We start from the raw sequence: 26,587 nt of genomic DNA on the forward strand, positions 1-26,587 counted from the left end.
ATACAAGTGGATCTCCACTGAAACAAGAAGAACCCAGGCCCTTGTCAGCAGTAGGTTGGACTATGGAAACGCCCTCTGCGCAGGAGCCTCTGCAAAACTCATGAGACAGCTCCAACGCATCCAGAACGCCTCTGCACGCCTGATCCTCGACATCCCTCGCCGCAGCCACATCACACCCCACCTGAGAGACCTGCACTGGCTCCCGGTCAACAAGAGGATAACCTTCAAGCTCCTCACCCACGCACACAAGGCACTCCACAACACCGGACCAACGTACCTCAACAGACGACTCAGCTTCTACACCCCCACCCGCCAGCTCCGCTCCGCCGACCTCGCCCTCGCTATAGTCCCCCGCTTCCGAAGAGCGACCTCAGGCGGCAGATTCTCCCACCTCGCCGCAAAGACCTGGAACACCCTCCCCATCCACCCACGGCAGACCCAAGACCTGCTTGTGAGAAGTTGGCCTGGTATATGATGTTCACTATTCTAGTGAGCACCTTGCACCAGTCCAAACGACCCCTATTGTGATTGGTTGTAGGTCAACCTTATAGACCAGCTATCCTATTGGTAGCATGAACAAAAGCAGTCTTAGGCTAAACTCAAGAGGGCATGTGAAGCCAGCTGTTTTACCATATGCAATCCCTTTAATACCAAATGAAAGGACACCACACAAGTTGTATATTATAAAATATAGGTATTTATTACTAGAATAATCCTCTGTACTCTTTGAGGACAGAAGCACAAGCATTAGACAAAGAACTTCATATAACATACAAAAGTTGCACAAATATGGATAGGCCCTGGTAGCCACTCAAACCATATACTAAAATAGTGGTATAAGAACCACGTCACGAACAATGATAAGGCCTAGGGCCTTGAGAATTGCTGGGGCTACACTGGACTAACAGAGGTTAGGTCGGGGGAGGCTCACAGGATGCGGGTGCAGTGTCTATAGGCACATGTGTTCACCAATAGAAGTCAATGGTGCGTAAAAGTTAGAAAGTTGCAGATTTGGAAGTCTTCCGACAGGACTAGAACTTAACCACTTAAAACTAGGACACTAGGGATGTAAATCTCTACAGGAGCACCGGAGTACCCTCGTTACCTCACCCACAGGAAGCGGGTGCATAGGTGTCAAAGTGCGTCGGGTTTCGTCGTGGAGTTCTATGGAGCCTTGATGAAAAGATGCTGCAGGCGACCAGGAGAGAAGAGTCCGGTTGGATCCAAGGGTGGATCGAAGATGTAGAGTACCTGAAAGCAGAGGGGACAGAGTCTGGGTCACTAGCCAGTGAACAGGATGGAACCAGGAAGGAACCAGGCGATGTTGGGTTGTGATCAGGTGCTGTCGTGAAGTTTGTCTCCGCTGCCACGTGGACCAGGAAGTATCGACAACGGCCAGGAGGTGGACACGGGCTGTCCCACGAAGGCTCTCGCTGTTGGCGGTGTCGGTTCTCGAATCGGAGTCAACAGGCCTTGGCAAATGCAACCCACGCAGGATTTGGAGATGGCTTCTGGATCAGACCAGCAAGGTGTGATGGGCTGCTCCTTTTCAGGGGAGCAAGGGCCAGTCTGGATCAACCAGACCAGCAGTTAAAATGTGTAGGTTCTTCGTCACAGCGGCCACTAGCCAACGGGTAAGTGACCGGACAGACGCGTTGAGCAGGAAAATGCAAAAGGGCCCCACGCAGCACTCCGTGAGTGTGGAGAGGTGATCTTCGGTGCAAGAGCTGCTCGGGGCTGGGGCTTCTCAATCCCCAATGCACAGATTCGAGGGTGCCTCGGGAGCTGCACAGGAAGCACTTCACTGGCTTTCCAAGGTGGCCGGTCCCACGTCTCACGTCGCCTCCACGGGTCTCAGCTTTGCTGAGGCTGTGGATCGGGCTGTTGGAGGTCTGGGAGTCCGGGTCTTGTCGGTCTCTGTCGTTTGAGCTCTGGCGGGAGCAACAGCAAAGAAAACCTTTGAGTGCTGATAGTGCCTGCTTGTGCAGGGTGGTCACTCCTTGACCACAAGGGAGATTCTTCAGTCTTCCACGTCGAGTAGGATGTCGAAGGGTCCAGAGTTTCATATCAAATTTTCAGTCAGGATGATCTAAAGTCTAAGGGCACAGCTCCTACCTTTATTCCAAATCAAGCGGCTGGATCACCTGCTGGGTCCCTCCTATGGGTGGGACCCAGGAAGGGGGTGGTTACACCCCTTTCCCTTTGTCCAGTTTCGTGCCAGAGCTGGGGCTGGAGCGCCCCAGCACCGGTTTGAACTGGACTATGCATGGGACACCTTGTGTGCCCCAGGCAGTGTCTAGTTTCATTCAGCCCTCCCTGCCCCAATCCACTATCTCCTGTCTGGGTGGTGCTGGCACCTCCCTGTGATAGGAAACCTTTTGTCCAGGCCTCCCCTGCCGGAGTTTCGGTCAGCAGCAGGAGGCCAGACTTGTGTCTGTGGCAGCAGCATCCATTTTGTGATGCTGAAGCTCTGGTTAGATTTAACCGCGTTTGAGGAAAGTATCTGAAAGAGACACGTTAGTGATAGATTCCTTACCTTAGAATATCCCCAGGCGTCAGACTGGATCCGGAAACTTTTGCGTAGCAGTACCCTTGCACATCGGTAGGCGTCGTCTGTGGTTCCGCGTCCGTCGTCGGCATCGTGGGGGCCGTGATGACGTCGTCGGAGTACTTAGACGCCGCCTCCGCGTGCTGACGTCAGTTCTTCTTTTTTCTGCGCCAGCCAGCGCAGATCTGGAAAGAGCAGTTACCCAAGTCATTTTTTGACTAACTTTTTGATCATTTTCTTGATCATTCTTCGCAGTCTAACGACTCCGATTGGTGCCGTAGGGATGCCTGGATTTAAGCACTGTGAGGAGTGCGACCGCACGATGTCAGTCACGGACCCTCACCACCTGTGTTTGACCTGTCTAGGCGTCGACCACGACAACAAGGCCTGCTCCGACTGCCGGGCCCTATCTTCGAAAGCCAGGCGGGAGCGGTCCCGCAGGCGACTCGAACTGCGGCAGTCGGTCCCGCGCCGCGAGAGGTCCCGGTCCCACGGGAGGTCGAGGGACAGGTCGCGGGCCCGGAGCCGCCACAGCTCCGAGAGTAGACACCACTCCTCGGGGTCGAAGTCGTCGTCAGGTAAGAAGCACAAGAAGTCGAAGAGACGCCATCGCTCTTCTGACTCCCACCGACGCTCGCGCGACGCGGCCGGGGGTTTGGGTGGCACCGCCCACGCGGCTCCTTCGGAGTCGCGGGCGTCACGTTCTGCCCCACACCCTCCGGTCCCTGGGCAGGATGCGACGCCGGAGGAGATTGAGCGCTTCCTCATGGCCATGAGGTCCCTTTCTCGGCCAAAGCACCCGACTCCGTCGGGGCCGAAGCCCCCGACCCGCTAGGGGCCCCAGACGGGCTCCGTGGCGCCTCCGGGCCCAGCGGACCCGTCTGGGGCCCCTAGCGGGTCGGGGGCATCGGCCCCGACGCCGTCGGGTGCTTTGGCCCCAACGCCGCCGACGCCTTCGGGCCCGGCGCCGCAGGGCCCCACTGTCCTGACACCGCCGGCGCCTTCTGGCCCGGCGCCGCAGGTTCAAAAGGCCCCAACGATGCCGGTGCCGTCGGGCCCAGTGCCGCGGGACACCGCTGGACCTTCCTCGGGCTCTGGACCGTCACCGGTGGACCTTACGACCCCCCCAGCGTCGGTCCGTCAGGTGTCGCCTCCGGCGCCGTCCTCGGGCGGCGCCGTCCCCGATACCTCCTTCGTTCCTGTTCCGACGTCGGAACGGCGCCGCTGGGCGCCGCTTTCAACGCCGTTTGGAGATTTTCACTTCTACGAACAGGCCCCATTGCTTGAAAACCCTGAGTATCAGGAGATGGGTGACGAGGAGGATTGGGAGGGGTCTGAGGACCCTCTGACCAAGGAGTGTCAGTCTCATGAAGACTGGGCAGGAGAACTTGGGGAGGCCAGTGGTCTGGATACCTCTCCAGACACTGGTTTTGTCTCCCCCCCCTAACGTGGCTTCGGAGGAGGGGGCAACGTATGGTGTGGTGTTGACGAGGGCTGCCAAGGCCTTGGGCCTTGAGCTCCCCGTCACGGCCGTGAGGACTAACCTCCTCACTGAGGTCCTTAAACCGCAGTCCAGCTCGGCTTAGCCTCTGCTGCCCTTTAATGAGGCCTTGACGGACGTTCTTTTGGGCACTTGGTCCAGGCCCGCTACGGGTTTGCCCGTAGATAGGAACGTGGCAACCCATGTTTCCTGTCCACCCATCCCACCCCCGAGAGTCTGGTCATCCAGGCCTCTAATTCCCAGACCGCATTCCCGTCGGCTCCGCCGGACAGGGAATCCAAGAGGTATGAGAATTATGGTAAGAAAATATTCTCCTCCCTTAGTTTGGGACTGCGGTCTTCCAACACCGCATGCCTCTTGGGCCGCTACACCCACTCTCTGTGGGAGACGGTTGCGGAACTGCTGCCAGAGTGTCCGTTGGAGGTACGGGCCAAACTCGGCCAAGCCCTTGTGGAGGGCCGGGATGCAGCCAAGTATTCTATCCGGTGTGGGCTGGATACCACCGACTCGCTAGGGAGAGCGATGGCAACAACGGTGGCGGTGAGACGCCATGCCTGGCTGAGGTCCGCCAACTTTTCGGCAGATGTCCAAAACACCTTGATGGACATGCCGTTCGATGGCCGTCGCCTGTTTGGCGACAAGGCAGACCATGCGCTTGAGTGCTTTAAGGACTCCAGGGCTACGGCCAAGTCCTTGGGCCTCTCAGCCCCGCGCCAGCAATCGGGTGCCTTTCGTTCCTTTCGTGGCCACGGAAGGGGCGTCCCCACACATACCGCCAGCCACACGCCGCAGACTAACATCCAGCGCGGTGGCGGCCGTGGAAATCGCCGTGGAGGCGGTCGGGGACAACGGCGAGGCCAGTCCACACCTTCCCCCGCAGCATCCACCTCTAAACCCTCCTAGTCCGTGCTTCTCGGCCACAAACAGGGCGGGGTGGGGTCGTGGACCTTATGCCAGGAGGCTCTGCGCCTCTGGCAATGGCTGGAACATCAGGGCGTGACTCTGGTGGTTCAAAACCTGGCAGGTTCTCTGAACGCCAGGGCGGACGAACTCAGCCGCCGGTGCATGATGGATCACGAATGGCGTCTGAACTCGGACGTGGCGCAAGGTCTCTTTCAGCAGTGGGGAGAGCCTTGGTTAAATCTATTCGCCACCGAAGAGAACGCGCAATGTCATCAGTTCTGCGTGTTGGAATTTCCAAGGCGGCACTCGCTCGGAGACACTTTTCGTCGCGAGTGGAGTTGCAGTCTGTTGTACACCTTTCCGCCTATACCACTTCTGCCCAGAGTGCTGAAGAAGATCAGGCGCGACCGCGCACAAGTGATCCTTGTGGCTCCGGACTGGGCACGAAGGTACTGGTATCCCGAGCTACTCAATCTGTCAGTCGATACCCCGGTTCATCTGCCTCTTCAGGAGGACCTTCTGTCGCAGCAGCAGGGGACGGTCCTCCACCCCAACCTGTCCAGTCTCCACCTCCATGCTTGGAGATTGAGCGGCGACAGTTGAGGCCATTTGACTTGCCTCCTGAAGTCTGTAACATCATTCTGGCAGCCAGGCGTCCCTCCACTAAGTCGGTATACGCCTGCAAGTGGAACAGATTTGTGGCATGGTGCACAGCAAAGGCTGTGGATCCTCTCTCTGCCCCTCTTTTTGAGGTTCTTCTATTCCTTCTTTCTCTTGCCCAGCAGGGCTCTGCTCTGGGCACTATCAAGGGCTATCTTTCTGCCCTTTCAGCCTTCTTGAGGCTGTCTGATCAGCCATCTTTGTTCAAGTCCCCTATTGTAAATCGTTTCCTCAAAGGCATCACGCACACGTTTCCTCCTGTTCCCTTTGTGATGCCTCAGTGGGACTTGAACTTGGTTCTTACATTTCTGATGTGTGCTCCCTTCGAGCCACTCCACAACTGTCCTCTTCGCCTTCTTGCTTTGAAGACTGCCTTCCTGGTAGCCATCACCTCTGCCAGGAGAGGGAGTGAGCTCCAGGCTCTATCCTGCAAACCTCCTTTCCTTTCAGTCCATCCGGACAAGGTTGTGTTACGGACAAGGCCCTCTTTCCTTCCCAAGGTAGTCCCGGCCTTCCACATTGGGCAGTCCATCACCTTGCCCACCTTCTTTCCGCCTCCGCATCCCTCGAGAGAGGAAGAGAGGCTCCACCGTCTGGACCCAAAACGTGCGCTCTCATTCTATCTGGATCGCACACGCCAGTTCCGAGTGGATGACCAACTCTTCGTTGGTTACGTGGGCGCTAAGAAAGGGAAAGCGGTACACAAGCGGACCATCTCGCGGTGGATCATCCTGTGTATCCAGGCGTGTTACTCCTTGGCGAAGAAGGAACTCCCTGTTGGGCTGAGGGCTCGTTCCACTCGAGCCACAGCGACTACAACTGCCTTGGGCCGAGGTGTGCCCTTGCAGGACATTTGCCAGGTGGCTACGTGGGCCTCGCTGCACACGTTTGCAAGACACTATTGCCTGGACAGCCAAGTCCGGAGAGATGGCTTCTTTGGCCGTTCCGTCCTCCAGGACTTTCTGGTGTGATTACTGGTTCGCAGACCCACCACCGGGGTTGGTATTGCTGGGGTATCTATTCTAAGGTAAGGAATCTATCACTTAAGTGTCTCTTTCAGATGCACAAGTTACTACTTGTGTAACGATATATCTGTAAGAGACATTAGTTAGTGATAGATTCCTTACCGACCCACCCATCCTCCCCGTTATGCGAACCGATATCTAGGGTTAAGGTCATCCTCTTTCAGGGCCCTAGTTTCAAGGCACCAGTGTTGGTTTTTGGCATAGCTCTGCGTTTCTGGCGCGGAAAAGCTGTGTCTAAGAACTGACGTCAGCACGCGGAGGCGGCGTCTAAGTACTCCGACGGCGTCATCACGGCGCCCACGACGGACGTGGAGCCGCAGACGACGCCTACCGACGCGCAAGGGTACTGCTACGCAAAAGTTTCCGGATCCAGTCTGACGCCTGGGGATATTCTAAGGTAAGGAATCGATCACTAACTAATGTCTCTTACAGATATATCGTTACACAAGTAGTAACTTGTGCAACATGTCTTCTCCCTCTAGAAAGGTTGAATGCTACCCCCCTCGCCAGGACTGGCGAGGGGGTAGTATTCCAAAGCGTATGACACCTTACACAACATGTTTTGATAAAGCCAAACCATAGATAGCATTTAACCGCGAGGTTCATAATACACTTAAGAGTATATGTTATGGCAATATCCCAGAACAGCTATAAGGACATGGTTCCGAAAGCTGCAGATAGGCTCAGCTCATGCTAGAGCACCATCTCACATAAAACCAAGCACTCTGCCTCCAGGATTGTTAAGGCCTGCCATAGGAGTGGCTTATAGGTGCATATGTGTCCAGATATAGGTTTAGACATAGGTATACTATATCTAAGCAAGGGGTGTGTACACGACCTTGTCCCAGCTGAGTGATCAGACAGTTGTGTCAGTTTGGATGGCCAGCCAGGGGTGGCAAAAGATATGCTGCAGCCCCTGGTAGGCATTGGATGCACCTATGCCCTGGGTACCTATACTCTGTACAGGGGCTCACAAAGTGACCCAATCCCAATTAGTGATGTACCTAAAGTACATGGTTGTGAATTTAGAGAGAGAACAGCAGGGCTGTGGGTCTGATTAGCAGGCCCGAAGCCACATTAAGTTGAAAACCAGTGAAGCAAAAAGCAAAAAGTGGGGTGACCATAGGAAAGCAGACCCTACTCTCCTACATAACCCCCCCCCCCCCCAAACGCAGGGATATTAAACTTAACCTTGACCAGATAAGTAGATAAGTCTTCATGTTCTAAGTGGAAATATCTGGAGAGACCATCTGCATTGCCATGGTCAGTCCCTGGTCTGTGCTCCACTGAAAGTCCATCCCCTGTAGGGAAATGGACCACCGGAGTAGTTTGGGATTTTCACCCTTCATCTGATTTAGCCACAAGAGGGGCTTATGGTCTGTCTGAATCTTGAAGTGAGTGCCAAACTAGTATGGCCTCAGCTTCTTCAGGGCCCAAACCACAGCAAAGGCCTCCCTCTCAATAGCTGACCAATGTTTCTCTCTAGGGGTCAGCCTTCTACTAATGAAAGCAATGGGCTGGTCTTGACCATCTATTAAGTTGTGAAAGCACAGCTCCCACCCCCAACTCAGAAGCATCTGTTTGGACAATAAACTCTTTGGAGTAGTCAGGACTCTTTAAGATAGGTGCAGAGCACATGGCCTTCTTCAGGTCATCAAATTCCTTTTGACAGGTAACTGTCCACTGAACCTTCTTTGGCTTTTCTTGGATGTCAGATCATTGAGTGGTGTCACAATGGACCCATAATTCTTGACAAATTTTCTGTAGTACCCAGACAGGCCTAAGAAAGCTCTGACCTGTGTCTGGGTGGTTGGAGGAGCCCAGTCCTGTATGGTCTGGATCTTACTCTCCAGTGGTTGAACCTGACCCCCACCTACAAGGTGGCCCAGGTACACAACCTTACTCTGCCCTATCTGGCACTTTGCGGCCTTGATAGTTAGGCCTGCCTTTTGCAGGGCCTCCAGAACCTTCTTCAGGTGGATCAGGTGATCCTCCCAGGTGGAGCTGAAGACCGCAATATCATCAAGATAAGCTGCACAAAAGTCATCAAACCCAGAAAGGCCTTGGTTCACCAACCTTTGGAAAGTGACAGGTGCATTCATCAAACCAAAGGGCATCACCACAAATTGATAATGACCTCCAAGGGTTGAGAAAGCTGTTTTGGCCTTGGACTCCTCAGCTAACCTGATTTGCCAATAGCCAGCTGTCAAATCAAATGTGCTCAGAAACTTGGCAGAAGCCAATCTATCAATTAGCTCATCTGCTCTTGGAATGGGGTGAGCATCTGTCCTAGTGACAGCATTGAGACCTCTATAGTCCACACAGAACCTCATCTCTCTCTGACCATCTTGGGTGTGAGGTTTTGGTACAAGGACTACTGGGCTGGCCCAGGGGCTCTCTGATGGCTCAATTACTCCAAGCGCAAGCATTTTCTGCACCTCAGTCTTTATACAGTCCCTGACATGGTCAGGTTGCCTGTAGATCTTACTCTTCACAGGCAGACTGTCACCAGTGTCCACCTCATGATTGCACCAGTTAGTCTGACTAGGTGTCAATGAAAACATATGTCTAAAAGACTGTAGAACTTGTCTGCAGTCCTGTTGCTGCTAGTCAATGAGGCTGCCAGCTAAGGCCACACCATCAACTGAACCATCACCAGGGTTGTGAGATAACAAGTCTGGGAGAGGGTCACTCTCTTCCTCCTGTTTCCCATCTGTAGCCATGAGCAAGCCCATGTCTGCCCTGTCCACATATGCCTTCAATCTGTTGACATGGAGCACCCTGTGGGGGCTCCTAGGGGTGCCAAGGTCCACCAAATAGGTGACCTCTCCCTTTTTCTCAAGTATTGTGTGGGGTCCAGACCATTTGTCTTGGAGGGCTGCTGGGGCCACTGGCTCCAGCACCCACACCTTCTGCCCTGGCTGGTACTCAGTCAGCACAGCCTTTTGGTCATGCCAAGCTTTTTGGAGTTCTTGGCTGGCCTCAAGGTTTTTGAAAGCCTTCTCCATGTATTCAGCCACCCTGGAGCGGAGACCAAGTACATAGTCCACTATGTCAAGTTTGGGCTTTTTTGAGAGGTAACTCCCATCCTTCCTTCACAAGACACAGGGGTCCCCTTGCAGGATCCCCAAACAAAAGCTCAAAAGGGCTGTAGCCAACCCCCTTTTGTGGGACCTCTCTGTAAGCAAACAGAAGGCAGGGTAAAAGGATGTCCCATCTTTGCCTAAGCTTTTCAGGTAACCCTTTTATCATCCCTTTTTATGGTCCTGTTGAATCTTTCAACAAGCCCATTGCACTGTGGATGGTAGGGTGTAGTGAATTTATAATTGACACCACACTCCTTCCACATAGCAGTCAAATATCCTGACATGAAGTTTGCACCTCTGTCAGAAATAACCTCCTTTGGAAAGCCCACTCTGGAGAAAACTCCAAGTAGGGCCCTTGCCACAACAGGTGCTGTTGTGGTCCTCAGGGGAATAGCCTCTGGATACCTGGCGGCATGATCCACTACCACCAGTATACATCTGTGCCCTAATGCTGTTTTGGGGTCCATTGGTCCAACAATGTCTATCCCCACTCTCCCAAAGGGTACCCCCACCACAGGTAGTGGTATGAGGGGGGCCTTTGTTGTGCCACCTGATTTGTCACTGGCTTGGCAGGTAACACAGGAGTGACAAAACTCCTTAGTATCTTCTGACATGTGGGGCCAGTGAAAGTGAGGGACAAGCCTGTCCCAAGTCTTATTCTGGCCTTAATGTCCTGCTAGAGGAATATCATGGGCCAAGGTTAGAAGGACGCCCCTAAATTGCAGAGGTATGACCAACCTCCTGGAAGCACCAGGCTTGGGGCCTCTAGCCTCTGAATAAAGGAGCCCATCATCCTAATATACTTTATGGGTACCTTGAGCATTCCCAGCAGCCTCAGCAGCAGCCTGCTGTCTGAGGGGTTCAAGAGAAGGACAAGTTAACTGAGCCTGCCCCAGATCTGCCCTTGGGGGTCCCCCTGTCCCCAGAAACTCAACCTGATCAGGTTCAATCTCTTCCAGGACAGTCTCCTCTTAAATCACAGAATCATCCTCCTGAGAGGGCTGATCCTCATCCTGGGGCAAGGGGGAAGGCACTGCCTTAATGCTCTTTGTCTTGGGTTGTGTCTGGTCTATAGTTTCAAGATCCAGCACATGTTCAGGTAAGCACTTTTTGGCCTGTGACCTGGTCACAGCAAGGACATGTGCTGAAATACCTAGCATCTCTGCATGAGTCCTATACTCCACTTCTGACCATACTGAGTTTTCAAGGTCATTGCTCAAAAGACATTCAACTGGGAGGTCTGCACTTACCACAACTCTCTTGAGGCCAGTTACCCCTCCCCAGAGGAAATTAACAACTGCCACACTATGGGGAGTAGTGACATTGCTAGCATTGGTCACTAGGTAATTATCACCCAGTACAATCTGTCCAGGGTCCACAAAGTTAGGTGTCACCATAGTGACACTGGCACATGTGTCCCTGTAGGCCTGAGCCACTTTATCATTAATCAAAGGCGGCTGCCTGTACTTGCCCAAAGTATTGGGACTCACTGTAGTGGACATAGCCATGTCCACATCACAGATCAAGACTGCCTGAGTTGGAATTCTGACTAAGTCAGAACCCATCTCAGTATCCATGGTTAACCCCACTGTAGCTTTAGTTTGGGGGCTGCCACTGCTGACTGTACTAGGGGGTGCAGTTGCCTTAGGGGCTGCAGTGGCAGGGGCTGTACCTTTCTTGGTGCACTCACTAAACCAGTGAGAGACTGACTGACACAGTAATTACACCAAGGTTTCTTTGGGCCATCATTCTTCTTCTTTTTCTTTCCAGTTTGGGACCCCCCCCTCATTAGAAGTATTTTCGGGGCCTGAAGAAGACTTCTGGTCTTTTTGTTTTTGATCTCCACCCTTCTGGTCTGCCTTTTTCTGATCACCTCCACGGTTCTGGGGTTTCTGCTTAACCCTGGTTCTGACCCATTTGTCTGCCTTCTTTCCCAATTCTTGGGGAGAGGTCAGATCTGAGTCAATCAGGTGTTGGTGCAACAACTGGTTCTGACAGTTATTAAGGATTTGCTCTCTCATGATCAAACTATACAATCCTGTATAGTCCTTAACTTTACTACCAAGCAACCAGCCTTCCAGAGCCTTAGTGGCACAATCAACAAAATCAGTCCAGTCCTGAGTCTGAGCTTTTTGGGTATCTCTGAACAACGACCTGTATTGCTTAGTGGTTAGGCCAAACCCACCAATAAGAGCACTCTTCAGGACAGTGTAGATTTTAGCATCCTCAGGGCTAACAGTGAGGAGTTTGTCTCTTCCTTTCTCTGAGAAGGAGAGCCACAAGATTGCTGCCCTCTGATCTTGGGGAACCTGCTGTACCATGCAGGCTCTCTCCAGAGCAGTCATCCATTTGTGGATGTCATCCCCATCTTTGTAGGGGGGCACAATCTTACTCAGGTTTCTATGATCATAGGACCTGTCTTTATCCTTAGGGATAGTGCTGCCACCAGTGGAATCTAATCCACTTAATCTTTGTTCCCTTGCTAAAGCAAGTTTAGCTTGGGCCAGGGCTGTTTCCTCTTTCTCTATCTGAAGTTGGACAGCTCTCATCCTAGCCTCATGTTCTTTTTTTCTGAGGGGAAGTCATTCCCCTTTGAGAACCCCTTGAGACATTAGAGAGGATAGACTCCCTAAAAGGAGATCTGTCCCTTCTATTGCCTGGGTGAAGCCTACTATTAGGTCTGGAGGGGTGAAACCCTTCTCCATTCCCATGTGATCTTAGGTTAGCCTGGCTAAGCCTCCTTACCTGAACCTGGCTATCCCCCTGATCATCTGAACCATCACCTAAATCTTCAGTCTCAACTTCTGGGTTGATGGTCTCATCATCTATGGGGGCTCCTTCTCCTGTATTTAATGAGGGGCCTGCTCCAGAAGCCTTCTCAAGATCAGCTGTCTCTAGGACATGTATCAGGATTGGGATGGTAGGGTTGCCATTGTGCAACATTCCGTCCATCAATTGTTGTTTAGGTCTCGGCTAAGCGCACGGAAGCGCACGTTCTCGCCGAGAACTTATTGTCGGCGGGTGTGCTTCCCAGGAGACACACACTCCTGGCCGCGTGCATCTCTTGGAGGCGATTTCAAACGCGCACGCGAACGCGCTCGCTGTGGGCAGCTGCTGTCGCGCATTCACACACACACACACGAGCGCCCATGCACGCACGCACATACAGACACCCCCCCCCCACACATACACACACACGAGTGCTTCCCCCCCCCCCCCCCCCCCCCCCGGGCGCTCACAGACACACACAAGTTCACCAAGACCCCCCCAGCCCTTTCTAACTTACCGGGCCAATCTCAGGGGACTCCGCCGCTGCGGCTCTTGCCAGCTCCTTTCACGGGGCTCCCTCTTGGTCAAGGGAGCCCCGCAACACTTGCATAACCTTCTGCTGGCGGCCCCGGGGCTCTCCACCGCTCACAGGAGCCCCGGGCCGCGATACGCATTTAGTCCGCCTGCCTCCTTTTCCGGTCCGGACGCCGCCCCGCCCCCGTCACAGGCGATATTGCCTGACTTCCGGTGCGTGCGCCAATGGAGACACAACACTGCAGAAAGGTGTGTTTTAAAGGAAGTTCTTGAAAAAATATTATAATCCTAAATAATTATCATTGTGTAAATTAATACTTCAGCTGTCTAGTTAAAGCAAATGACATAAGTGGAAAGTAGTTACTGAAACCAAAAGCTCAAATGCAATCGAGTGAAGCAATTAAATAAAAAAGTACATGCTCCACTCAAACATTAATACTAGCTTTAAACATTTCCAGTGGAAACAAGCATTGGGACAGTCAATAGGTCTCTCCGGTGGAACCGATTGGCTATGGTTATTGTTTTTAGCTATGCTGAACAAGAGTTTGCCAGTGCCCTGAAGAGACCGGCACTTTCAAACTCCGGTCTCCCACCAACATCACAACAAAAACTTTTTCATCCATTGGGGTAAGATGGATAAAAGAAATGGTGCAAGACTTAGGGGCGTAATAATATTTTTAAGGTATGTAAGTATCAGGAGGGTTCCCTGGCTTCAATTGCTCATTATAGAGGTAAACGCTATATGGCAGTCAAAGGTTTAAGCAAGACTATTTAATAAAGGGGTTCATGTTTTGCATTTCAAAGTACAAGTATTATTTTTTTACTACAGGGCAACATCTCTAAAATGCCTCCCAAGGGAGACAGACAGGTGCACGAGCCGCTTAGGGTATGTGGACGCGCTTTGCAGAGTGTGAGTGCAGAGTGCAGAGTTGTGAGTGCAGAGTGAGTGTGCAGAGTGCAGAGTAGTGAGTGCAGAGTAGTGAGTGCAGAGTAGTGAGTGTGTAGAGTGCAGAGTAGTGAGTGCAGAGTAGTGAGTGCAGAGTAGTGAGTGCAGAGTAGTGAGTAGTGAGTGCAGAGTAGTGAGTAGTGAGTAGTGAGTGCAGAGTAGTGAGTGCAGAGTAGTGAGTGCAGAGTAGTGAGTGCAGAGTAGTGAGTGCAGAGTGCAGAGTAGTGAGTGCAGAGTAGTGAGTAGTGAGTGCAGAGTAGTGAGTAGTGAGTGCAGAGTAGTGAGTAGTGAGTGCAGAGTAGTGAGTGCAGAGTAGTGAGTGCAGAGTAGTGAGTGCAGAGTAGTGAGTGCAGAGTAGTGAGTGCAGAGTAGTGAGTAGTGAGTGCAGAGTAGTGAGTAGTGAGTGCAGAGTAGTGAGTGCAGAGTAGTCAGTAGTCAGTAGTGAGTGCAGAGTGCAGAGTAGTGAGTGCAGAGTAGTGAGTAGTGAGTGCAGAGTAGTGAGTAGTGAGTGCAGAGTAGTGAGTAGTGAGTGCAGAGTAGTGAGTGCAGAGTAGTGAGTGCAGAGTAGTGAGTAGTGAGTGCAGAGTAGTGAGTGCAGAGTAGTGAGTGCAGAGTGCAGAGCAGTGAGTGCAGAGTAGTGAGTGCAGAGCAGTGAGTGCAGAGTAGTGAGTGCAGAGTAGTGAGTGCAGAGTAGTGAGTGCAGAGTAGTGAGTGCAGAGTAGTGAGTGCAGAGTAGTGAGTAGTGAGTGCAGAGTAGTGAGTGCAGAGTAGTGAGTGCAGAGTAGTGAGTGCAGAGTAGTGAGTGCAGAGTAGTGAGTGCAGAGTAGTGAGTGCAGAGTAGTGAGTAGTGAGTGCAGAGTAGTGAGTAGTGAGTGCAGAGTAGTGAGTAGTGAGTGCAGAGTGCAGAGTAGTGAGTGCAGAGTAGTCAGTAGTCAGTAGTGAGTGCAGAGTAGTGAGTAGTGAGTGCAGAGTAGTGAGTGCAGAGTAGTGAGTAGTGAGTGCAGAGTAGTGAGTAGTGAGTGCAGAGTAGTGAGTGCAGAGTAGTGAGTAGTGAGTGCAGAGTAGTGAGTGCAGAGTAGTGAGTAGTGAGTGCAGAGTAGTGAGTGCAGAGTAGTGAGTAGTGAGTGCAAGTTAGTGAGTGCAGAGTAGTGAGTGCAGAGTAGTGAGTGCAGAGTAGTGAGTGCAGAGTAGTGAGTGCAGAGTAGTGAGCGCAGAGTAGTGAGCGCAGAGTGCAGAGTAGTGAGTAGTGAGTGCAAAGTAGTGAGTAGTGAGTGCAGAGTAGTGAGTGCAGAGTAGTGAGTAGTGAGTGCAGAGTAGTGAGTAGTGAGTGCAGAGTAGTGAGTGCAGAGTAGTGAGTGCAGAGTAGTGAGTGGTGAGTAGTGAGTGCAGAGTAGTGAGTGCAGAGTAGTGAGTAGTGAGTGCAGAGTAGTGAGTGCAGAGTGCAGAGTAGTGAGTGCAGAGTAGTGAGTAGTGAGTGCAGAGTAGTGAGTGCAGAGTAGTGAGTAGTGAGTGCAGAGTAGTGAGTGCAGAGTAGTGAGTAGTGAGTGCAGAGTAGTGAGTGCAGAGTGCAGAGTAGTGAGTGCAGAGTAGTGAGTAGTGAGTGCAGAGTAGTGAGTAGTGAGTGCAGAGTAGTGAGTAGTGAGTGCAGAGTAGTGAGTGCAGAGTGCAGAGTAGTGAGTAGTGAGTGCAGAGTAGTGAGTAGTGAGTGCAGAGTAGTGAGTAGTGAGTGCAGAGTAGTGAGTAGTGAGTGCAGAGTAGTGAGTAGTGAGTGCAGAGTAGTGAGTAGTGAGTGCAGAGTAGTGAGTAGTGAGTGCAGAGTAGTGAGTGCAGAGTGAGTGTGCAGAATGCAGAGTAGTGAGTGCAGAGTAGTGAGTGCAGAGTGAGTGTGCAGAGCAGTGAGTGCAGGTGCAGAGTGGTGTGTGCTGTTGAGTGCAGAGTGCTGTGTATTGGCAATGTAAATGTCAATGCCATTTATTTATGATTTAAAGAAAAAAAAGAAATGTCATGAGCAATGCCAATAGCTCTACCTTTAATGATGCCGAGACCATTGCATTGCAAATGCTTGTTTTGTATTTGTCACCCCGAGTGGGACGGGTATGCTCGGACCTGAGTCTCGTGCTCTCCATGCCACTGGAATCAAGCTATCCTGGCTGATGAAGGCTGATGGCCAGAAACCGGTCCTAGGATGCTTGATTCCTGCCCAGGGAAGACATGGCTTGGCAGTTCAGGCTGGACTGTTCCCATGAGGCACAGGGTCAAGACTGATTTGCATATGGCCATGTCTGAACTGGGGTGGTGTGGTGAGCAAAATAACGATGGATTAAACCCAGATCTGTAACTGGCGGTGAATTCTTTGCCATTGTGCAACATTCCGTCCATCAATTGTTGTTTTTGCATCCATGGAGGTACAGCTGACCCAGAAGCAAAAAGATTGCAGCAGCCATGGGAGTTAATCTCAGGAGTGGAGGCCCAGCTGGTCTTGTAAGGTCTATCTCACGTTGAGGTCCTTATCTCATCTTCACCAGCCCAGACCTTCTTACATTGACTCCTGCATGTTCATTCATTTAAAGAGTCATGCGCTCGCTGTGTCACTTGAGCATGCATATTTTGCGAATCCTACCTCTGCGTTGGTTCCATAAGAATCTCAGTAATGTTCCCTACTAGGTGGGGGCGGGTTGGAAGTTTAACATGGTAATCTGGACAGCTCGAGATGGCGGCCTCCTCCCTCTTTATCTTGCATGTGCATGTACAGCGCAAATCTTGGAATGTTTTTTAAAAAAATGCTTAGAATGCCTATGTCCAGATAAGACTTGGTACAGACACACCACCGTTCCTGTTGGCCATTAGTGTCTGGAATGACTCAATTGGTCCTTAAAGGGAGAATTTGGTTGCCACTTAGAAGATTGTTTGCTTGGGCTCCTTAGAATACTGGTCTTCGTTGGGACAGGGCGTGACTGGGACAGAAAATAGGCCGGGCACCAAAATAAGTGGCCAGCATTAGTGAATTACAAAGCTAAAAAAGTGGCCTATGTATGCAAATTGGGGCAGTTTTGAACTAGTAGATATATTGTTGAATAAGTGCTTTGTGAGGTGTGGAAGACTTCATGGATTTGAGCTTTATGCAGGCAATGTTTATTTTAATATCAGGGAAATCAGCAGAACAAACTGGCCCAGCCGAACATAAAACAGGTGCACAAGCATCCAATAACACGCCCACGCACTGACCTATCAGACCAGCCCTTCAGACACTGACTGATTGGCCAACAGGCCAGTCCGACCTTGTGTAGGATTCTGATTTCCTGGGAGATGCGGCTCTTGATTGGCAGTTGTGAAAATTCAAGTCTATGTTTTGTATATGCTGCAAAACTAGCTACATCCAAATGTAAGGGGTAAGAAAAGCAAGAGAAAATGCTTCTTTATAATCGGAGATGCACTTTAATTTCTTAGAAAATGTATTCTCTCTATTGCTCATGTTTGATACGACAAAGTGTACCAGCTGTATCACCTATGCTATTTGCATTATTTCAGTGCTGAAGATGCTGGTGTGACAATTGTTGGTGAAATGGGCTTGGACCCTGGACTTGACCATATGCTTGCAATGGAGTGCTTTGATAAGGCACGAGATGTTGGTGCGAAGGTAGGTGAAGCTTAAGCTTAAGAAAAGTTTTCCTCTGACATGTTGTCTCAATTTATTTAATAAAGTGGGCACCGTAAAGGTGGAATGTGTTCCTGTGCTGTGTGTCACTGTAATTAATATATATAATGCTAATGCTTGTTATAATATTCCTTGGTGATGCACGTTATTTTACCTTCAAAGTGACCACTAACCAGATTCCTCTAAACTAGATGTAGAATGCACCTCCACAAGTTCAATTTGTATATACAGACGTATAATCTGTGCAAACTGTCCTATATTAACAGTGGGTTTCGCCTTCTGGAGAGGCTGCTTTTATAAATATAAATGCTACCATTTCCTGCTCACAGCATAGGGCCATGTTCAAATCACACGTGGTCAAAGCTGGCCATATGGGCTTTTTATATTACCTACATGGTCCGGATTCATTATTTTATGCTTTTTTGAATCGATATGCAGGTTGAATTTGCTGAATACAGGTCCCCTAATGTAACTTATCGCCTCCTGTGTGTGTACTGCACTACTGAACAGACTCTCCCCTTCTTTTTGCACTGTAGCGCTGCCTAAAGATCACTAGACCAAGGCACCCTCTACCCTTCCAGGTCTACACAGCACTACTGAGTATTTTCCCTATTATCACACCCTGTTTTCTCGTAGACCATATTAGGGAGCTGAGTATTCACCGTAGTGTGCAGTGGAAGTGACACACTCAGTCTCTCAGCTCACTAACCATAAAATGGAGAAAAGCATCCTCTGGGGTGTGCAGTGCAGTTGAGAGACTCTACACAGCATTATCCGATGGCGCAAATTGAAAGTGATCGGGTGATTTGAACCGAGCTTTGCAAGCAAAAGGTCTATCTCCTTTAGTGGGTTTTGATGGACTGATGTTCCTAAATGTTGGTTAAAGAACTCTCATAAAGTCTTATATGTTAAGTAACATTCTTCTTATTTGTTAAAAACAAATTTGTTAACTAGTAGAATAATGGAATACAGATGTAATATGTGTGAAAAAGTTTCATATGATCTTTTACACAGATTTGTTTTATCTGTTTTTCTCTTTTATCTGTTTGCAGATAGAATCCTACAGCTCCTACTGTGGAGGACTTCCTGCTCCTGAATATTCTGACAACCCTCTGAGATACAAGTTTAGTTGGAGTCCTTTGGGAGTTTTGGTCAATACAGTCCAGCCTGCTACATATTTGAAAAGCGGAGAGGTAATCCATAGTAGTGTATAGCTGTAGTCCCACCATGCACCTCAAAGAGTTAAAACATGAGACTGCTTTAAAGAACAGAGAGGTACAAGGCCACACAAAAGCAATGTTGTAGCCACGCTCCTACTGACTAGTTTAGGAAAAAAAAAAACATGACCTTAATGAAACAGTGTTGCCACCTCACTATTGTGTTGATAAAAGATCATTCGTACAAGTAAGTATGGAAATAGACAGGTTTATTCCTCAACCCTAAACTGCTTCTCTACAAAAACAAATTTCTTTAAACATCCTTAATGGACAAATACAATGTGAGCGCTTGCGCACACTTTACCTGTGATGCACGAGGGCCCCACATTCGTATCTTCGACTCTACACTCAATACCTTCCCTTTAAAAACTATTAAACAGGTGTACAGCAACTTTCGTACATACTAATTATAGCGCCCTCAATTTAATTAGTAAGACTATACTATACTACATTTGATAAAAGCACAGTTAATTAAAATAATTGTTTACTCTAGAACATAATCATTGAATTTATGTGGTGTCCTGATCACTCTGCCAACTCGGCTCCTCATAGATTAGTCATTTTTTAAATCTACTTTTTCCACTTTCCTCTCAGCAGTGGTACACTCACCCTGGGTCTTTAGAGGAACCTCTCTACAATACCCAGTTGCAGGTGTAACCATTGCAGGCCTAGATTCTTCTGGCACCTCCAGATCGTCCCCCAACCAATCCCATGAGTTATTAATGTTCCTGTCCAGCCCTTCCTCCCTCTATAAGGGTTCTTTGCACCAAGCTGTGTGGCTCATATGTCGCTGAACACATTTTTCAGCTCTCTTCACCTTCACCCGCTCCCCTAGCTGCAAGTTAGTATAGATAATACTATGTTATTTTATCATTGTAAGCTTTGTAAGCCTCATTTATTTTCTGTATATTCCTAATGACCGACTCTGTGGACCAATCTGTATGCTTCAAAACACTCATCCAGACTAAGGTATCTTTATTGTTTGCTTTCCTGCCTCTCATGGATTCAAATGGACTAAACCCTGTTATGGTAGGGGTAATTTGCAGGCCCCCACCATTTTCATCACTTCCACCCACTAGTTGGCTTCATTCCTGATGGCTAATTGAATGGAGCCCTTAATGACACAGTTAAACCGTTCCACAGCGCTATTTCCAGCTGGGTGATAGACTGAGGTGGTACTCCATTTCTCAACAAGAAATCCTCAACCATTGTTGACTGTTGACGTGATTTGCTCCCCATTGTCACTCACAACTCTCATGGGTAAGCCTTATTTTTTTTTATTGTTTTTATTGACATTTTGAAAAAGAAGAAATACTTTATCAGCACAACAGGCCAGCATGTTGACACATCAATACAGGATGTAAAATAATCGCAGTCTATACAGTACCCAACCGTTTAGTATTCGTTCACGTCTCACTTGTGCCACGACTAATGAAAACATAGTCATCTTATATCCAGGTGTCCATGGGCAATAATGAAGAGAAAAATAAAGTAAATAATACAGAGGAATTACATAATACCACATAGAGTGCCAAGAGCTTTCCAGTCACATGTAAATAATACCATGGTTTCTGGGGAATGGAAAGGGGGAACATGGATAAGCCTTATTTAATGACAATTTCATCTAAAAACGTTATCACTGTCACCCTCTTCAACGTATACATGAGCCCCCTCGCGGCCATCGCACGCCAACACAACCTCAACATCATCATCATCAACCTCAACATCATCTCCTACGCCGACGACACTCAACTTATCCTCTCACTCACCAAAGACCCTAACACCGCCAAAACCAACCTACATGAAGGAATGAAAGAAGTAGCCGAGTGGATGAAGCACAGTCGTCTGAAACTGAATTCCGACAAAACAGAAGTCCTTATCTTAGGCACCTCCCCCTCTGCCTGGGACGACTCTTGGTGGCCAGATTCCCTTGGAAAAGCACCCATCCCGACAGACCACGCACGGAACCTGGGCGTCATCCTGGACTCCTCACTCTCGATGACCAGACAAGTCAACGCCGTTTCATCATCTTGCTTCAACATTCTTCGTATGCTCAAAAAAACATTTCGCTGGATCCCCACCGAAACTAGAAAAACGGTCACCCACGCACTGGTTACTAGCCGCCTGGACTACGGAAACACCCTATACGCCGGTACCACCGCAAAACTTCAGAAAAAACTCCAACGCATCCAGAACGCATCAGCCAGACTCATTCTAGACATCCCGCGTAACGACCACATCTCTGGTCACCTGAAATCCCTCCACTGGCTCCCCGTCAATAAGAGGATAACATTCCGTCTCCGAACCCGCGCACACAAAGCACTTTACGAACTTGGACCCGAATGCCTCAACACACGACTGTCCTTCTACACCGCCCCCCGCCAGCTCCGCTCCTCCAACAAAGCCCTTGCTGCTGTACCTCGCATCAACAAAACCACCATGGGAGGAAGATCCTTCTCCTACCTGGCGGCTAAAACCTGGAACTCATTGCCCATTCACCTTCGCCTCACTCAGAACCACCCAGCATTCAGAAAGCAACTTAAAACCTGGATATTTGACAAGTAATCCCCCACCCTTTTCCAAGCGCCTTGAGACCCTCTGGGTATGTAGCGCGCTATATAAATTTTGAATTGAATTGAATTGAATTGAATTGAATGGGCACACTTCCTACTTCTACCCACTTAAAAAAATGGTGCACCGCCACCAAGATGTATTTCACTGCACTATCTTCAGATAAAATCATTCCCATGATGCCAATACAAATGGTATTCCACGATATCTTAGGACATTCTATTGGACTCAATGTGGTGCTCAGAGTTCTTAATGTCTTGTCTAAATCCATGACACTTTATCAAAAACCGTTCCATTTAAACATCAACTCCCGGCCACCAATAAGACTCTTTAACTCTTTTCTTCCACTTCACTATCCCAAGATGACCTTAATGGAATAATCTCAGAATTTTTACCCATAAACTTGTAGGAGGAACAATTTTGACATTTCTCATCACAAATCCATTGCTGCAGCAAAGCTCATGTCTCACCTCCCAAAATGTCTTCAGAACCTAATTTAAATTATTTTCACAAGGCCAACCATTAGTGATAAAATTCCTTACATCCATCAAAACTAAGTCATGGTCATGCTTGTCCTTCCATTCGTCCTTGCTAATGCATTTTAAATTGTCACTCTCCATCAATGCAACTTGGCAATCAAAATCAGTATTCATGGGGCCCATCTTCAAATGTAACAGTAATCTACTCAGACAATCTGCAACCTTATTCCCTACCCCGGGAATATTTTAAATCCTATAAATAAAAGTGGAGAAGTGTGGCTCAGGGGTTAGAGGCGGCAGACCCGGAAGCTGAGATCGGCCTGGGACCAGGGTTCAATTCCCCGCCTCGGCGGGTCTTGGGCTAAAAATTCCACGGTCTCGATAATTCTCGCTCCGGTGCCTTCTCGACTCACGGGTTCACGCTCTGCGACTCTGGGCAATAGCTTGCTTAATCTCCACAACGGCCCCTCGCGGCGGGATGCCTGGCTTTCACCTTGTGGATACCCTGCCGGGGCCTCTCACAGGGGAATACCAGGACGGGTTCCCTAGGCAAGCGCCAGGATGCCCTTTGTGGTGACAGGTCGCGCTATATAAGTATACCTACATTTACATTTACAAATACAATCCTGCAACCTTAAGGACATCATCGTAATGCGTGTTGATGCTCTCTGTAAGCCACTAGTTGACAACAACTTCATGAAACATTTATGATCTGTTCTGACCTCTAATTCTGATCCCCAAACAAAAGATCATAAATGTTCCAATCCCCAAACACAGACTAGCATCTCCTTCTCGACAACAGAGTAAATCTCCTCAGACTGCAACAAACTCCGTGATACCAATGCGACAACCACTTTGTTGCCCTTACTGTATTTTTACTTAAAAACACACCAAGCCCTTTATTGCTTGCATTGGTGGTTATAAAGCAAAGAGTGCCAGGATCAGCACCCTCTAGTGAGGGTGCTTTTGCAATATCCTATTTAATACTTTCAAAGGCATTCTCACAATCCGTAATCCACCAAAGTTTGGCTCTTTCTTTTACCAGCTTTCTCAAAGCAAGAGTCTGCAGACAAACTTGGCAGGTACTTTCACCACCACCTCAACCAATTGTTCTTTTGGTCTAATACCATGTTGTCCAATGTCATGTCCCAGATATGTAACCTCAAGTGTTGCAAACTTACACTTTGAGAATTCAGCTGGTAACCCCCTTATCTCTCAATAATCCACTCATATTTCTCAACCTTACATAATGCTCACATTTACTTTTCCCCATTATGAGGATATCATCCTGCAAGAATTAAATGCCCTGAATCTTTTTAAACAATTCAAACATCAACCTCTGGAAAACTGCTGCCTCTGAGGCAAGCCTAAATGGCATCCTCACAAATTGGAAAGAGCCTGCAAGTGTTAGGAAAGCTGACAATCTTCTTCTTTTTTTATTAAGTGTAACCTGATGATGCGCTGACAAGAAATCAACTGTAGAAAACCAGGAGTTCCCTTTAATTTTAGATAACAATTCATTGATTTTAGGAAGTGAACATCGTTCAATCAAAACATTTACCATTTGATCATCTCGCAACAGCCAAGGGGGAAATCCAATCAGATGACTGAATTGGTTCAGTATTGCAGCATGCAGCAGTTTCTCAAGCACACTTTCAACCTCATCACTCAACAACATTGGAACCTGATACATTTTGTGAACCACTAGAACAGCATTGTGTTGGAAGGTCTTCCGTTGGCCCACTTTTCTTGAAAATACTTCAGGGAACTCTTTTCTCAACTTATTACCCGTCTCCACACTTTCTCCAACAACCAGCAGCTGCTCAGCTTTATAGAGGTCCAAACTTTTCCTCAACTATCTTTGGTTTGTCTACCCTAACACTAACTGACCATGTTTAGCCACATATAGTTTACCGTCATCCATCCTCCCTTTGAAGTTCATCTTTTCCCATCTGAAGCCCAACATGGCTATAGAGTCGCCCGTGAAACTATCAGGCTTGACATCAGATGGTAACAGTATTTCTATAAAATTCACAAATTTCCCTCTCCATACTTCCTCATTTACTATAATGTAAGGTGATCTGAATCAGCTACAATATTAATTGTGATACCAGCAACCAGCATGTCACACAAAGGCTTATTCTGAGTGTTTATTCCCAAAACTGCACGATCTTCAATGTTTAAAACACACACCTTTTCAATGGATTCCTCACACATTTCACTTTGGGATTATTTCTTTTCTTTTTACAGGCTTTAACAAAATGTGCAATAACCCATAACCTGAACATTTTTGATCCCGTGCAGGACACACCTTACGTTTGGCCGAATGTTCTGTACTTATGTATCTATACCATTTATTAACTTGTTCTTTTACTTTCGTATCATGTGATGGTCTATTAGCTTTTACACTGTTACCATTCCTAAACACCTAATTTTTGTTATAGTGTGTATTTTCTTTTCTCCTTGTTAGTCACTTGACCCACCACGTCTTTAGTTTCTGAAGAATCTAAAACTGCCTTAGCACATCTGCCTGACATTTCAGACTTCCTCAACACAGCTAAAACAACTTTCAGTGCTGCATCACCATCTACATATCCTGTACAATGTAGTTTTTTGTATGCATTATTGTTTGGTCCCTTATTATTTCATCATGTAAAACACCAACTCCGCAGGGCACAGCAAGCTTCTTCAGTGCTGACACATAATCAACTGTTTCATCTAGTTTTTGTTTCCTGTGGAAAACATTATACCTATCTAATTCCTGTGGAAAACATTATATCTATCTAAAACAACGCATACTGTTGGTGAATAGTAACTATTGCGGTTCCCCAGTGCATCCTTATAAACGTCATTATCATTGGGTTCTCTGCTCTTCTCCGCCATCAAATTATATTGATGAATCCCTTCTGGAGCTAGAGAGTGAAGCAAAATGTCCTTCTTCTTTTCTGAGTTCTAAGCATCATTGTGGATCGTTGCCATATAAATGTCAAAATATTCCCTCCATTCCTGCCACTTCATAAACAGTTTACCCGGAACTTGCAAGAAAGGATTAGGGGGTGTAAATGTAAACTATTGTGCTGCACACATCATGGCTGCAGTTCCCTCAAATGTAAGGATAAAATTCTTAAATTACTCTGGTGTTCCAAAAGTAGAAGGATGTACTTCCTAAATTACACAGTACCACACTCAAAACAACAACCCAGGATCCGGTCCAAAACAGTTTTAAGTTGTCAAATAACCACTGTAATAACAATCTTTTCTCAGAGATTCACAAACCAGAGTTATTACATTCGTGTTATGATGATTCTCTTTTCCCAAACAAAGTTTCTTCCACAAATCCAGGTCTGGTGAAAAAAAAATCCTTCTTTGTCGAATGTATCCCGGAATATCCAAACAAATTACAAATCTTGGAAATGTTAATTCCTTACATTTTCCTATAACCCACTGGTCCATGTCATTCTTTTACAGCATGAGGCACAGCTCCCTGTAAGCCCTGTTCCACTCCTGTGCTACCACTTAACTACACGGTTGCTGCAGCAAGATATGGGCTCCACAGGTCATGCAGCGTGACTGCGTATTACTGTCATATGCTGCTCTTCAACACATGCAGCAAATAATTCCCTCCCCCAGTTCGGGCTGGACTGTTCCCATGGGGAGCACGTTCAAGACTGATTTGCAAATGGCTGGGGCCAAACTGGGGTGGCCTGGTGAACAAAAAAACGATGGATTTAACACATCTGTGACTGGGGGTGAATGTTTGATTTGTTCAGCATTCCGTCCAACATCTGTTCTTTGTTCTTTTACCCTCCCAGCATGTTAGCTAGATACTTTGTCATGCGCTGGTATGGAGCTCAAAAACGATGCCCTCAAAGACTTCTCCATCATCTTTGGCTTCTCCCACATGGAGACTCCTTCCTGCAGACTTGGCTCCATCTGATCCTAACATCATCTGTTCCAATGGTCTTCATTCTCCTGCACCACAGTAACATTGAAGGTGAGTTTCCGCAATTATATCAGTCATTCGGTCCTTCTGCAATCCGTTATGACCCCAATCCTGTACTCTAGGTCGGATTAGCACGACAACACTCAGCACCACTTTCCCGTTTACCTCCTCAACGTCATCTGCACACAGGGTCCTGTAGGGTCGAGTTCATCATCATTTCATCATTATCGTGTGGCTAAAAGATCACTCGCACAAATAAGTATGGAAATAAGCAAATTTATTCTTCAACCCTAAAAGCATATTTTCTCCTGAATGCACAGAACCAACTGCCACTCTATAAAAACAAGTTGCTTTAAACGTTCTCAACTGACAAAATGCTGCAAGAAATGAAAAATATAGTACGAAAACAATGTTGCCTCTACACTCTGACGAGGCTTTGTTTAAAAAAAAATATATGTATATTCCTTTCAGTCATCTTAAAATGGGCCCATAGTTCATATAAACCATGGATCAAAAGTACAGTAGTAAGTTTAAGTTTAAAAATCAAGCAAGTGCATTAAGGTGCATGCCAGCAAGCATTAGCAGAAAGAAGTAAAATCAATCCCAAAGTTTAGCTGTGGCAGCAATTTTACAGCTTTTATCTCTAGGTTACTTCCATCACATCAAGTCAGATAGCCATAACATACTTTTGATGGGGGGGGGGAGCACTTTGACCCACTAATATGTGCTCTTTTGTTTATTAAAGAGGTA

The 26,587-nt window shown here is 48.2% G+C and overlaps 1 protein-coding gene across 1 annotated transcript in view; it reads left to right on the forward strand.

The window, feature by feature from the left end:
- AASS (aminoadipate-semialdehyde synthase) overlaps positions 1–26,587 on the forward strand; it is a 568,722-nt gene that overhangs the window by 465,044 nt on the left and 77,091 nt on the right. Inside the window, exons 17-18 of the mRNA XM_086966854.1 lie at positions 17,501–17,609; positions 18,680–18,820. Of these exons, the coding sequence (XP_086822980.1) occupies positions 17,501–17,609; positions 18,680–18,820 (250 nt within the window). The remainder of the gene's footprint in view (positions 1–17,500; positions 17,610–18,679; positions 18,821–26,587) is intronic.

The sequence above is a fragment of the Lissotriton vulgaris genome, chromosome 1_1, assembly GCF_964263255.1.
Source record: "Lissotriton vulgaris chromosome 1_1, aLisVul1.2, whole genome shotgun sequence".
NCBI classification, from domain to species: Eukaryota; Metazoa; Chordata; class Amphibia; order Caudata; family Salamandridae; genus Lissotriton; species Lissotriton vulgaris.